Raw genomic sequence first — 13057 nt, 5'->3', positions numbered from 1 at the left:
GGAAAAGGGACCAATCTGGGTTGGTTTCCTACTTCGGAACAAATTAACTGAGGTCATGTAAGAAGATGGTGGCTCCATCTGGAAATCATTTGGATAGAGCAGAGGAGGGGGCAATTTTCAAAAGAAAGAACTTATGCTAGACAGGCAAGGGTCTCTACCACGGGGAGTCTTGTATTAATGATAACTTTTGCAAATAAGGTTTTGAACTTGTAATACTTTGAGTACTAATTACAGTTCAGCTCTTAACTCTGTAATTTCCATTAAGTGTGAAAACAGTCATTCTTCCCTTCTGTAGATTGGTGAGTCCTGGCTTGATGGAAAAGCAGTTCAGGTGTATACCAGAAGTCTCATCTTTGTGGAGGCTTTGTCCAGAAAGCTAACCCTTCTACTTGTACAGTCTGTTCCCTGGCCACTAGCCACCTGCCCCAACCTCGTACCTGCCATGAGTCTGTTCACCATGCCCCTTTTAGTCTTTCTTTCAAGGCATAATATAGTGGTGGTGTAGGACCTTGTTACTCAATATGTGGTTTGGGGTATATATAATATGGAAGCTTGTTAGTCATATTCCGCTGGAATCTACTAAATTAAACTCCTCATTTTTATAAGATTTCTAGGTGATTTCTCTGGACCTTAATGTCAAAACACTGGCCTGAGCCCTGTGCTTCGGGTTCTCTGCTCAAAGTTGGCAATGAGGAATTGACTTTGAGAGGCATTCCTTAGGGGAGAAGGAGGTATCTTGCCAGTTGTGGCCTAAAAAGACTTGATATGAATTGACTTAGCATTTCTTTTTAAAAACCTAAGAGAGGGCAGCAATAATCTCACGTGGCAGTTTATCTTGCAGATCCTTGGTATAAACTAAGAGCCCTTTATTAAATTGTAATTTAGTTACTAATCATAAAAGCCACCTTTTATTGAATACTTACTATATTACGGGCACACTGTTAGCACTCTTAAAAAATGCTGGGCAGATAGCACACTTGATGATTGACTCTGGGCCAACACCTTCTACCCAGGACCTTTGGTTGAGAGAAGTGATTGAGCCATCTAAATGGAGAAACTGGGCTTGGGGTGGCTGTGTTATTCCAGTAGTAATATTTCCATATTTCACATTGATAGGCCACTCAGATCTCCTCGAATCCACCAACCTCTGTTCCTACCGCACCAGCTCTTCCTTCTGTAATTGTTCCCAAGAACTCTACTCTTATACTGGTCCCAGAACAGGTAACAACAGTGACAACTATATTTATTGATGACTCTTTCTAACTTATCAGCACTTCATATAGTTTATTTATTCTTCTTCTTTTTACTTAGTGATTTATTTGAGAGAGAGCATGAGTGAGCATGCATGCAGGGGGAGGGGCAGAGGGAGAGGGAGAATCCCAAGCAGACTCCATGCTGAGCACAGAGCCTGACATGGGTCTCAGTCTCACAACCCTGAGATCATGACCTTGAACGAAACCAACAGTTGGATGCTTAACCAACTGAGCCACCCAGGCGCCCCTACAGTTTGTTTATCCTTCTTAACATTAGGAGGTGGAGGCACATTATTACTTTCACTTTATAGAGGAGAAGACTGAAGCTTAGTGATAATATGTGACTGATCATGGTTCAGTTCTAAGTAGAAGGAATCCTATGGATTCTGTCTGATTCTAAAGCCCAAGTTCTTATCCACTGTGCTTGGTTAGTGGCTTTGTCATTGTGGAGGCTGGGCGGTGGAATGGATCTTGTATCAACCAGCTGATTCCTGTTACTCCTGATAGGACTGTCCATATCTCGTTTCAGGGAGCTCAGTAAGTGGTAGCCTTATTACTAATAATAATTGTACCAACTGACTTACATTTACTTTTTTTGTTTATATCTATTTATCAGAGGTCCAGCTAATCAGTTATTATTGACGCTTATTTATGTTCTGCTGAAGGAACTGTTATTTAAGACTTTGTATTATTATTCAGTATTCTATAAAAATCCATGTGATTGATTCCTCTTAGAATTCAGTGCAAGAAGAAAAAAAGTGTTTTTCTCTTGATTTTTTTTTTCATTTTCTAACACCATGGGAACTAGAAAATGCTCATTTTTTTTTTCCATTGGTTTTGCCACTAACATTTGCCATTTTGTCCAGGTTCCCACTATAGTCACCTTCTCCCTTCTCTGTATTGGTTCTAATCTTTTTTCCCTTCACTTTTAACTTTCTTAGAGCACATTTCTAGCATAATTCTAGAAATTTATTACATGAGATCTCAAGTCCTTTTAGAAGGTAACAGATTGTACATTTATAAAACAATAGATATTTATATAAATTTGAAAACATTAAATTTCACAAAAGCCTTTACTAGCAAGTATCTCCTTGGTAGCAGAAAACAAGGTAAGCATTCTTCGTGTCACACTTGTGATTGTGTTGCTGTCCACAGATTGCAAAATTGCACAGTGAATTGGATATGGTGAAAATGAATGTGAGAGTGATGTCTGCCATATTGATGGAGAATATTCCTGGATCTGAAAACCGTGAAGACGTAGAGCTTCTGCAGGTGTAGTATGATTTCAGGAGCCGTCAGTCACACAGTCTTTTAAGGTGTCTTCTATCTCAAGGCTCTAAGAATAACTTTAATATTATCTAGTTCATCTTCGCTGATATCTAAACTTAACAAGGAGATGGAGAGATGACTTTAACACAGACGTAATCATTATTTAGACATGGTTCTTACTCTCTCACAATAAATGATTTAACTACATTAAATCATTTAGAGCCTTGGTCATATACAATCTCTGTTAGTCACTAACTGTTTTAAATATGTACAAGTTGCCTTTATACCCATCCAGTCAACAAACATACTGAGTAACAACAATGGTGGTAAAGAATATAGAAGCAAGGAGTCCCCAAGGAACTTGTGTCTAGTGAACAAGATTGTTTTGTCAACAACCAGTTTAAATAAGTGTTGTAGGTGCTGTCATAGAAATTTGTTTATCATACATTGGGATCAGCGGTGGGGGCAAGGAGAATGGTGAAGGTTTTTGGAGAGGGTTAGATGAAGGCAGTACTCATGCTCTGGAGGAAGACATGAACAGTGCATTTGGACCTATGGGAGCATGTGAGGAAAAGCACGAGTGGTTCATTATTACTGAAACCATGGCCCTCCCAGACATTTCCCTCTGTCTGTACATCCATATACATTTCCCTCTAATAGTTCTCAATCTCAATACACTTTAACATGCTAACTTAGAGGGGGGGAAATCAGTCTGAGTCTTTTTCTTCCTGAACAAGTTACAGAACCTAATCCTATTGTTATGTTTCTCTGACTCCCACTCCTGGCTGCTTATGTTGCTGTTATCTTTCCTTTAACTTCTTAGACCGTTAGGAGATAACAGTTTTCTTGATCGTTGCTTATTTGAGAAATAGTAAATTGTAAAAAATTTCCTCTTTCAACATTACTATTTGAATATTCCTGCTATGTCATTGAATCACTACTAGTGGTAAACTTCAGGTGTTTGCATGTCCAAAATTGTCTTTTTTCTGCCATAACAAGTGCTGATAGTTTGGCTAGATACAGAATCCTCAGTGCAAAATTCTTCAGTCCTTCCAAAATACTGCTTCATTGTTCTCTTGTACCCAGTGGTGCTGATGAGAAGTATGAGGTTATTCTGATTCTTGGGTCTTAGTGTTTTTTTTTTCTTGTTGCATTTATGAGTTCTGTTTATCTTAATATTTCTGCACTTTTACTATATGTCTAGGGATATATGTGCATGTATGTGCATGTGTATGTTTCCTTTATCCTGCTTAGTACTTGATAGGCCTTTTTGCCCTATCGCTATCTGGGTATTTTAGTTCTAGGAAATTCTTAGCTCTTCAAGTATTTCTTTTCTACCATGTGGTCTCTTCATATGCAACTTTTCTTAGATGATGAAACTTCCAGTTGTATTTTTCTTATCTCTCAACTTTTTTTTCTTATACTTTTCATTTCTTCCTTCTTTTGTAGTTCTAGGCAAGTTCCTCCATTCCATGTATTTCTCTGAAACTTGCACCTCAGTCTCTTCAGCTCTTCTAATGAACATTTTATCTCACAAACTTTTCTCAGGGCGCCGGGGTGGATCAGTCGGTTAAATGTCTAACTCTTGATTTCGGCTCAGGTCATAGTCTTGGGGTCGTGAGATCCAGCCCTGCAAGGGGCTCGGCACTCTGTGGGAAGCTGGCTTCAGATTCTTTCCCTCTCTCCCTACTCCCCCTCTTTCTCTCTCTCTCTCAAATAAATCTTTAAAAAAATTGTTTTCTTAATCAGTTTGGATTTTTGTAACTTTTTTTTCATGGATGTGCTTTCCCCTTCTGTCTTTCTAAGGATAGTAATTATTTTTTGGCTGCTTTTTCCATTTGCTCTATGGCTTCTCTTTCCTTGAGTGGAAACTCTTCATCACTTCTTTCAGTTACATTCCTCAGGTATCTGCTGGATTGTGGATAGTGAGCTCATTTTTGTGTGCAATTCCCTGGCAGCAGCCTGCATTCTCTGTGACCCAGCCCAGCTGTGCCAGGGGACGGACATAATCGCAGCGGCATGTGGTTGGTACCGTTTTTAGAGTGTGTGGGATTGGCAGGGAATAATGCCGGGTGGGATATGTTGATAGCTGGTCTTCTGAATTCTATGCTTCCTACTTTTTCTGCATACTACCAGTAACTGGATATAATACCCCATGTCTCTGCCCGCACCTGCATTGCTCCCACCTGGCAAGTGATACTCCTGTCTCAGCTCTCTGGTCTCAAATGGGGAGAGAGGCGTGGGCCTGCTTGTGCTGCCTGGTTGTTCCACTGCCATCCCTCAGCTGTCTCGTAGCTGCCCCTTGTGCCATCTTGTTCTAGCCTTCATAGTCTCTGGGAATGAACATCCTTCATTTTCCTTCCAGCAGTACCCCTTGTGGGCAGTCTTAGATGTTCTGGATTATGCTTTCCCCTCATCCAGGAGTTAGCAAACTCTGGCCAGTGGGATCAGCGGTGGGGGCAAGGATTTTGTCTGTTTTTGTGCCACCTATGAACTCAGAATGGTTTTTAAATTTTTAAAAGGCTGTTAAAAAAAAAAAGTTCTCCGGTGCCTGAGTGGCTCAGTCAGTTAAGCGTCTGCCTTTGGCTCAGGTCATGATCCCAGGGTCCTGGGATCGAGCCCCTCATTGGCCTCTTTGCTGAGTGGGGAGTCTGCTTCTCTCTCTCCTCCTCCCCCTGCTTGTGCCCTGTTTCTCTGTTTCTCTCACAAATAAGATATTTTTTTAAAAAAAGGTCACTTTGGGCACCTGGGTGGCTCAGTCAGTTAAGCGTCTGCCTTCACCTTGAGTCACGATCCCAGGGTCCTGGGATTGAGTCTCACGTTACGTCCCTGCTCATCAGAGAGTCTGCTTCTCAATCTGCCCCTTCCCCTGCTCATGCTTGCGTGCACATGTGCTCTTTCTCTCTCAAATAAATAAATAAATCTTTAAAAAATTTTTTTAAAAGTCATTTCTTAGGCTATATCTATGCAGACCTACTTCCAGAGATCACTAGAGAGTCATACACCTCCTCAGGAACTCTGCACCACCCCCCACCCACTATTACTGGATTTGAGTTTGTGGTACATCTCAGGTACCCAGGAATAAGAAGAGGATTTAAAACCACAGCTTGAGAACATAAAGCCCCAGGTGAGGAGTGGTAAGATCTGGTCTGTACAGGTTATTGAGGACCTTCTATACCATGCCAGAGTGGGCTTTCACTCTGATGGCAGAAGGGAACCCTAAAGGGATAGAAGTTGAAGGACAATATAACCAGATAAAATTTTTAAAAGATGCATGTGGTGACATTGAGATAAGTTCTAAAGAAGCAAGACAAAATTCTAGGAAACAGTTGAAGACATCATTTACCACTTATACTACATTCTATGTGTGGGAAATTACTTCTGTGGTCAAATAAGTTTGCAAAACTACCTACTATATTTTTCCCCTTGGAGCTTCATAAGCTTCTTAGTATAGTATAGGTGCCTAAGAGTCTTTATTTAACCCAACATTTACAAACCAATTTGACCAGAGAATCCCCATTTGCTGAGCATGTTAACACCCTAAGGAATATCAGCCTTGAGAAACAAATCAATATTTTGGATCCGGGGCTGTAAGTTTATTATTTTTAGAATATTTTATGTAGGAACCTCCCATCATTTTGCTAAGGATTCTTGGGGTTCTTGGCCTTGGACAGATCATTTAGGATCATTGGACTTCGTTTCTATATGTATAAAATGAAGAGCTAAGAGGATACCTAACAAAGGTGATATTAATATATCCTATTAGGAGATTAAAAAGAAAATTAATCATTAAATATAGTTCCTATGTAGTAATTCTTTTTTAAAAATCCACACTTGAAGGTTTTTACAGATAATAAATTTTGTGACTCATGATGTGTAACGAGTGTGTTAACCTAAAATTTAAAAATTAATATCAAAGTAAGACTATGGGACAGGTAGTATTTTTCAGAAATGGCCACAGCAATATTTCTCGTGCCATATGGCCTTCACAGGCCTTCCAGAGCTTCTAAAGTGACATGATTTATGACTTTTCTCCTCTCTTCATCCATCTGTGGCACACAATCCCTCATTAAAAATGTACGCTGGAACATCCCATTTAAATATGTGCATCCAGCTTTATACTGTGTGCCATTCTGGAGAGCACAGAAATGTTTTTTTGTCAGTCTTTGGGTGCAGATGTTTGGTTGCATTTTGCAAGGATAATGCTAATACGCTGTTTCGATGCCAGTGTTTAGGGCTGTGTGTTGGCTTGAATAATAAAGAGACTTGGGGTGTAAATCAACATTAGAATACCACTCATGGCCCATTGAAGCTGAATGGGTTCTGGCACCTGATCAGCTTGGTTTTATGGAACCTATTGAATGTGTAACTTTATTTTTCTTTTTATGTTTCTCGTTAGTAACACAGAGAGATCTCGTGAAGAGTGCTATTCTTACGTTCTTTTGTCAAGAATTGGAATTTTTTTCTTATACTCTCAATTAGCTCATAAAAGAAAACTATTTCTCTTCTCATGACACTTCTGACACCAGGTGTGAGAGGTTTTGTACCCCCTCACCTTAAACAGTTCTGACGCTAACTACCCAGAGTTAGCACAGACCCCACAGGTTAGGGGCTCAGTCCCGTCAGACCATCATCCCCACTTCAGATGCCTGTTGCAAAAATCTGAGTATCCTATACTTTTGACCAGTAAGCTGTAAACTGGGGGTTCCCACAACCCCCTCCTTGGGTTTGGACCATTTGCTAGAATGCCTCACAGAACTCAGGGAAACATTTATATTTACTGCTTTATTATAGAGGGTGTTACGAAGGATGCAGATGAATAGTCAGGTGAAAGAGATACAGGACAAGGTCCAGAAGGGTTCCAAGTGCTGCAGGAGCTTTTGTACCCTTGGAGTTGGGATGTGGATGTGTTCACCTACCTGGAAACCCTCTAAACTCCTTGTTTGGGGATTTTTATGGAGACTTTACCACATAGGCATATTGATTATTACCTCTAATCTTCAGCCCCTCTCCCTATGCAGAGGATGGAGGGTGGGGCTGAAGTTCCAAGCTTCTGATTGTGGTTTGGTCTCTCTGGTGACCAGCCCCCCTCTAGAAGCCCACCAAGAGTTGCCTCATTAGAACTTAAGATGCTTCTCTCACCCAGGGAATTCCTAGGGATTTAGGAGCTCTTTGTCAGGAACCGGAGGCAGAGACCAATATATATATTTCTTATTTTACATATCGGTTAGCTATTTAGGGATCCCAGCTGCATATGGGAGTCTTTGATCCATCGTCCTATCTTGATCAGACCCCAGCCTCTCAAGGTTATTGGATCTTGACAGATGGGTCAAGCCTTGTACTTTTATTGCCTCTACTATCTTGGGTCCTATATGGTTTTTCAGCCTTTGAGGGTTTCTCAATCTTTCTTGAAAGCTTAGGCATGTTTGTTAAAATAGCATTATATTATATCCAGCAGGTGGTTTTTTTTTTTTTTTTTTTTAGGTATTTTGTTATCAGGAAGGTTTTCAGGATCTTGAGTATAATACTGGATCTTGAGTATGTGCTGGAAACCAAAAACTATACAGCTTGCTTTTTCTAAAAATTGAGGTAAAATTCACATAATAAAGAATTAACCTCCATGAAAAAAAAAAAGAACCAGAGTGCCTGGGTGGCTCAGTCCGCTAAGCGTCTGCTTTCAGCTCAGGTCATGATCTGGGAATCCTGGGATCAAGCTGTATTGGGCTCCCTACTCAGCAGGGAGCCTGTTTCTCCCTCTCTGCTCATCCCCCTGCTTATGCACACGCTCATGTTCGCGCTCTCTCTCTCAAATAAAATCTTTTAAAAAAAATAAAAAGTAACAGTCTTAAAGTATATGATGTGGTGGCATCTAGTACGTTCACAATGGAGCCATTCCTTCTACTTGGTTCCAAAACTTTTGGAACTAGTTCCAAAAAGGAAACCCCATACCCATTGAGCAGTCTCTCCCCCTTCTTGTCTTTGCGCAGTTCTATCTACCTGCTTACTATTTCTATGAATTTACCTAGTCTGGGTATTTTATGTAAATGTAATGATGGACTATGTGGCTATTTGTTTGGTTTCTTTCACTTCTACATCATTAACCTCTTTTCAGGGTTCACTCATGGGGCACCTGGCAGAATTGCATTCCTTTAGTGAATAATATTCCATTGTGTGGATATGCTGCATGTTATTTATGCATTTATTAGTTGATGGACATTTGGGTTGTGTTCACCTTTTGGCTATTAATGCTGCTATGAACATTCATCTACCAGTTTTGTATCCTGTGTTCATTTCTTTTGAGCATATACCTAGGAGTAGCACTGCTGGGTCGTATAGTAATTCTGACTCCGGGTTTAACTTTTTAAGGAACTGTCAAACTGCTTTCCACAGTGGCTGCCCCATTTTACATTCCCACTGATACTGTACAGGAGTTCCAGTTCCTCTGCTTCCTTGCCAACACTTGTTATTTTCTGGGTTTTTTTTTAAATAGCTGTCTAGCAGGTGTGAAGTGGTATCTTATGATTTTGATTTGCATTTCCTAATGACTAATGATATTGAGCATCTCTATGTAACTTTTTAAAAGGTAGAGCACCTCATGCTGTCCTTGCTTGGAACCATCCAGTGGCTTCCCGTCACACTTAGAATAAAACCCCAACCTCCTCATTCTGGCCACAGAGCCCTCCTGACCAGCTCCTGCTACCTCTCCTTCCACAACCCTTCTCTTCGGTCCATGTACACTGGCTACCCTCCTGTTCCGTGGACACACCAAGTTTGTTCGTGGCTAGAGAGTATTTTATGCTCAACCATCATGCTCCCCCTGTCTTCTAATGGCCAGCTTTTTCTCCTCACTCTGAGCTTAGTATGTTGCCTCCTCTGAGAAACCTGTCCTGACTCCCCAGGCATTAGACTCTCGACTTTTGTCTCCTGCCATTTCGTCCTCTGCCTAGCACTCGGACGCTTTTTTTGAATATTTGTTCAGCTGCCTTTTCCTACTAGAATGGAAGCTCCACAAAGCTCATCTCACCTAGTGCTCAGGTTCTGGCTCCCAGAGCAGTGCCTGGCATGATATAATCACTCAATAAAAATAGCTTTGATAAATTAATGTTTTCCTTTCCCCTAGATTTTATGTAGTTTAAAATAAAAATCTTGGGCTCCTGGATGGCTCAGTAGGTTAAGCGTCTGCCTTCAGCTCAGGTCATGATCCCAGAGTCCTGGGACTGAGTCCTGCGTCGGGCTCCCTGCTGAGCGGGGAGTCTGCTTCTCCCTCTGCCCCTCCCCCCCGCTTTGCGCTCACTTGCTCTCAAAAATAATTAAAAATTAAAAATAAACATCTTTGGGGCACCTGGTTAAGTGTCAGACTCCAATTTTCAGCTCAGGTCATGATCTTGAAGTTGTGGGATTGATCCCCATGTTGGGCTCTGTACTCAGTGCAGAGACTGCTTCATATTCTCTCTCCCTCTCCCTCTCGTTCACACACACACACACACACACACTCACTCTCAAATAAATAAAATCTTAAAAAATAAAATAAAAATCTTTATCCTTGCTATGAGAGACTGAACCTTCATTTTTTTTCCAATTAAATGGCTGGTTGTCCAAATAACATTTACTAACAATTCCTATCATCTCCATTAATTTCAAACACTCCTTCTTTCGTATTCTATATTCTAATATAAGGACATCTTTCTGGAGGCTCTTTTGTTTATTTGATCTGTTTGTTCAGCCCTGTGCTGGCATCCTACTATTTTAATGATTCTAAGTATGTATTTTCATGCTTTTGTAGGGTTTGTCAGTGAAACAAATGGCATGCTCAATTTAAATAATTTGAGGAGAGTTTAATCAAGGTACTATTTATTCAGCAAGATAATGCAGGGTTTAGGGAAACCACAGGAGCTAGGTCACTATCCTGTGTTATTAACTAATATCCCAAGGCATAAATAGGCAAGAGGGAAGTTTTGCCAGAACCCAAAGGAAAGAATAATGGAGAAAGCAGCCTTAAGAGTAGAGGTGCTTTTGGTTGGAAGGAGTAGAGGGAAAAATAACCAGATCTCACTTTCCTTCCTTGCTTTCCATTTCCTGCCAGTGCGTGCTGCTTGCTGAACTCAGTCGGAAGTGAGAGGGCACGGGACCTGGTGAGGTGTTCCCTACAGGCCAGGCCCCAGGGCATAGAACAGGGCAGAGTGTGTGGATGGTGCATCTGGAGCACAAAAGGCATTCAACACATAGGACAACTCTAAAAAATTCATTGGCTTTTCTCATACATACACTTTAGCAGTGGTCACAGTCTTAATGTGCAATTTGTTAATGTTAAAACCAGCCTCTGTACTTGGAATCTCTTCTGTTTTGTCTGCGGGTGCTTACCTGCTACCACCTGTTCTGTTATTGGAGCCCGTTCCCTGTCTGTGTTCCTCCATCTGAAGTCTGGTATATATGAACTCCCTTATTGGTTCTTCCAGCTCAGGCTAAACAATTAGATCCTGAAACCCTGCTAACTAGCAGGGTGCCTGCTCTTTGTTAGTCTCTTAGGCAGAAAAACTATTTTGTGTAGTAGACAGACACCTTTCCCTGCTGCCATATCGCTCGTGGACTTTGACCTTCATTGGGGTTGGAAACTGGATTTCTTTTAGTTTCCCAGAGTGGGGTACAAAGATTCTGAGCAGCGTCCAGTCTTGAGTGTTGTGATGAGTCAAGAGTTCTGCGCTGGTCACAGGGATGAAATGTTGTGGCGTGAGTATTGCCTTTGCTTTCTTGGCATTTTACCCTTGGCTTTGGGCTACTTTACTCTTACCTTGAATAGCTGACTTCCCTGGTACCTCTCATTTCATTCTTCATTCTTCTCTTTCTTTTGCCTAGCCCCAGTAGGGCAATGAAAGGAGAGAATGATTTAGTCTTCTGTAGAAGAAAGCAAGCTCTGATTTTCAGAGTATAACTGGAGATGGAGCACCTGGGTGGCTCAGTTGGTTAGGTGTCTGCCTTCGGCTCAGGTCATGATCCCAGAGTCCTGAGATCGAGCCCCACATCGGGCTCCTTGCTCAGCGGGAAGCCTACTTCTCCCTCTCCTTCTGCCTGCAGCTCCCTCTGCTTGTGCTCTCTCTCACTATCTCTTTCTCTCTGTCAAATAAATAAAATCTTAAAAAAAAAAAAAAGCATACAACTGGAGAAAGCCTTAGTCTAACTTAGAGAAGTTTAAAATCAGGTCAATCTAAAATTTCATGCTGTAAGGATAATTTGTTACCATTGGGGGGGGGAACACAGTAAAATAAAAACTCCTCCACTGGACACTTACTGTCTTTACCATTCAGAAACTTGTGGAAGGGACTTTCAGTATCTCTGAGACCATCTCCCTTCCTTTACAGTGGCAACTCATGGAGCTGGATGGAGAACCTTATTCTCCTGAACTTGTGTTCTCTCCATTATACCAACTTGCTTCTCATTGACTTTATAGTATAGATGGCTCACCTGTTTTTTTCCTAGCTCTCTAGCTAGGTTGGAAGCAACTTGAAGGCAGTAACCAAGTCGTATACTTCTAAATCCATACAACTATGCATGTTTATAGCACATGCTCTGCACACTGAATGAGTTTATTAAATTTCTTTTTTTTTAAGATTTTATTTATTCATTTGACAGAGAGAGAGAGACAGAGAGCACAAGCAGGGGGAAAGGCAGAGGCAAAGGGAGAAGCAGACTCCCTGCTGAGTCAGGAGCCTGACGTGGGGCTCAATCCCAGGACCTGTAGATCATGACTGAGCTGAAGGCAGACTCTTAACCATCTGAGCCACCCAGGCGCCCTGAGTTCATTAAATTTCTGTTGAATTGAATAGATTGATGATCTTTGTTGAAGAATTAATGACTTTAGGATAAAGGAGCTAAGGAATTACTGAAGACAAAGACTTTTGGGGAAATAAAATTTTGACAATATTTGGTTAGGAAAAAGAATCAGAAAGACTCTACTGAGTTAATGATCTTTTTGAGTATGATCTTGACCATTAATTTGCTATTCACTCAGCTGACATCTCTGTAAAGGAAAAGGACTACAAGCAAGTGACGCTGAGAACTGTTCAGTTTTAGGGTGGGAAGGGTAGTTTTTTTATTTTTTTGCAGATAGAGATGTTCTCTGGGGCTCCTGCAGTCTGGGTAGGGAAGACAGAGAGGGAGGAAGTATGTTATGGGCTGATAATAAGAGTATTGCCTTGCAGATATTTCCAGAGAAGGTTGCAAGAAACACATTTCTTACCGTTTTCACTTTTTCAGGGGAGATGTTCAGGCACTTCTCTTTTTTTCTTTTTATTGAGTTGGACTGTGTTGCTGAATGTGGGCTGCTTACAGTTGGAGTTGAAAGTGCAAAAGGACCTCCTTCCTTAATTCCTGAGTCCTCCATGAGGACTAGGAGCCATCTGGATGTCAGGAGAAGAAGCTCTTAATGAGCTCTTTTTGTTTTGCTCTAAGGACTTTTGAATTGATTGTTAAATTCCCTTGAACTGTGAAGCCTACCTTTGTTTTGATATGGTATTTAAGGGGGGCAATTCCAGGGGCTC

At 41.1% G+C, this 13057-nt stretch overlaps 1 protein-coding gene across 2 annotated transcripts in view; it reads left to right on the top strand.

Moving 5' to 3' along the window:
* Positions 1-13057, top strand: part of TOM1L1 (target of myb1 like 1 membrane trafficking protein) — a 75230-nt gene that overhangs the window by 20058 nt on the left and 42115 nt on the right. For both annotated transcript variants that reach the window (XM_025859404.2, XM_073883699.1), the window contains 2 exons: positions 1117-1221; positions 2409-2525. In XM_025859404.2, the coding sequence (XP_025715189.1) occupies positions 1117-1221; positions 2409-2525 (222 nt within the window). The remainder of the gene's footprint in view (positions 1-1116; positions 1222-2408; positions 2526-13057) is intronic.

Source organism: Callorhinus ursinus, unplaced genomic scaffold, assembly GCF_003265705.2.
Source record: "Callorhinus ursinus isolate GAN/ISIS: 27379988/994484 unplaced genomic scaffold, GSC_fseal_2.0 scaffold52, whole genome shotgun sequence".
In the NCBI taxonomy this organism is placed as follows: Eukaryota; Metazoa; Chordata; class Mammalia; order Carnivora; family Otariidae; genus Callorhinus; species Callorhinus ursinus.
The sequence above is the reverse complement of the archived record's forward strand: the minus strand, read 5'-3'. Positions and strand labels throughout refer to the sequence as shown.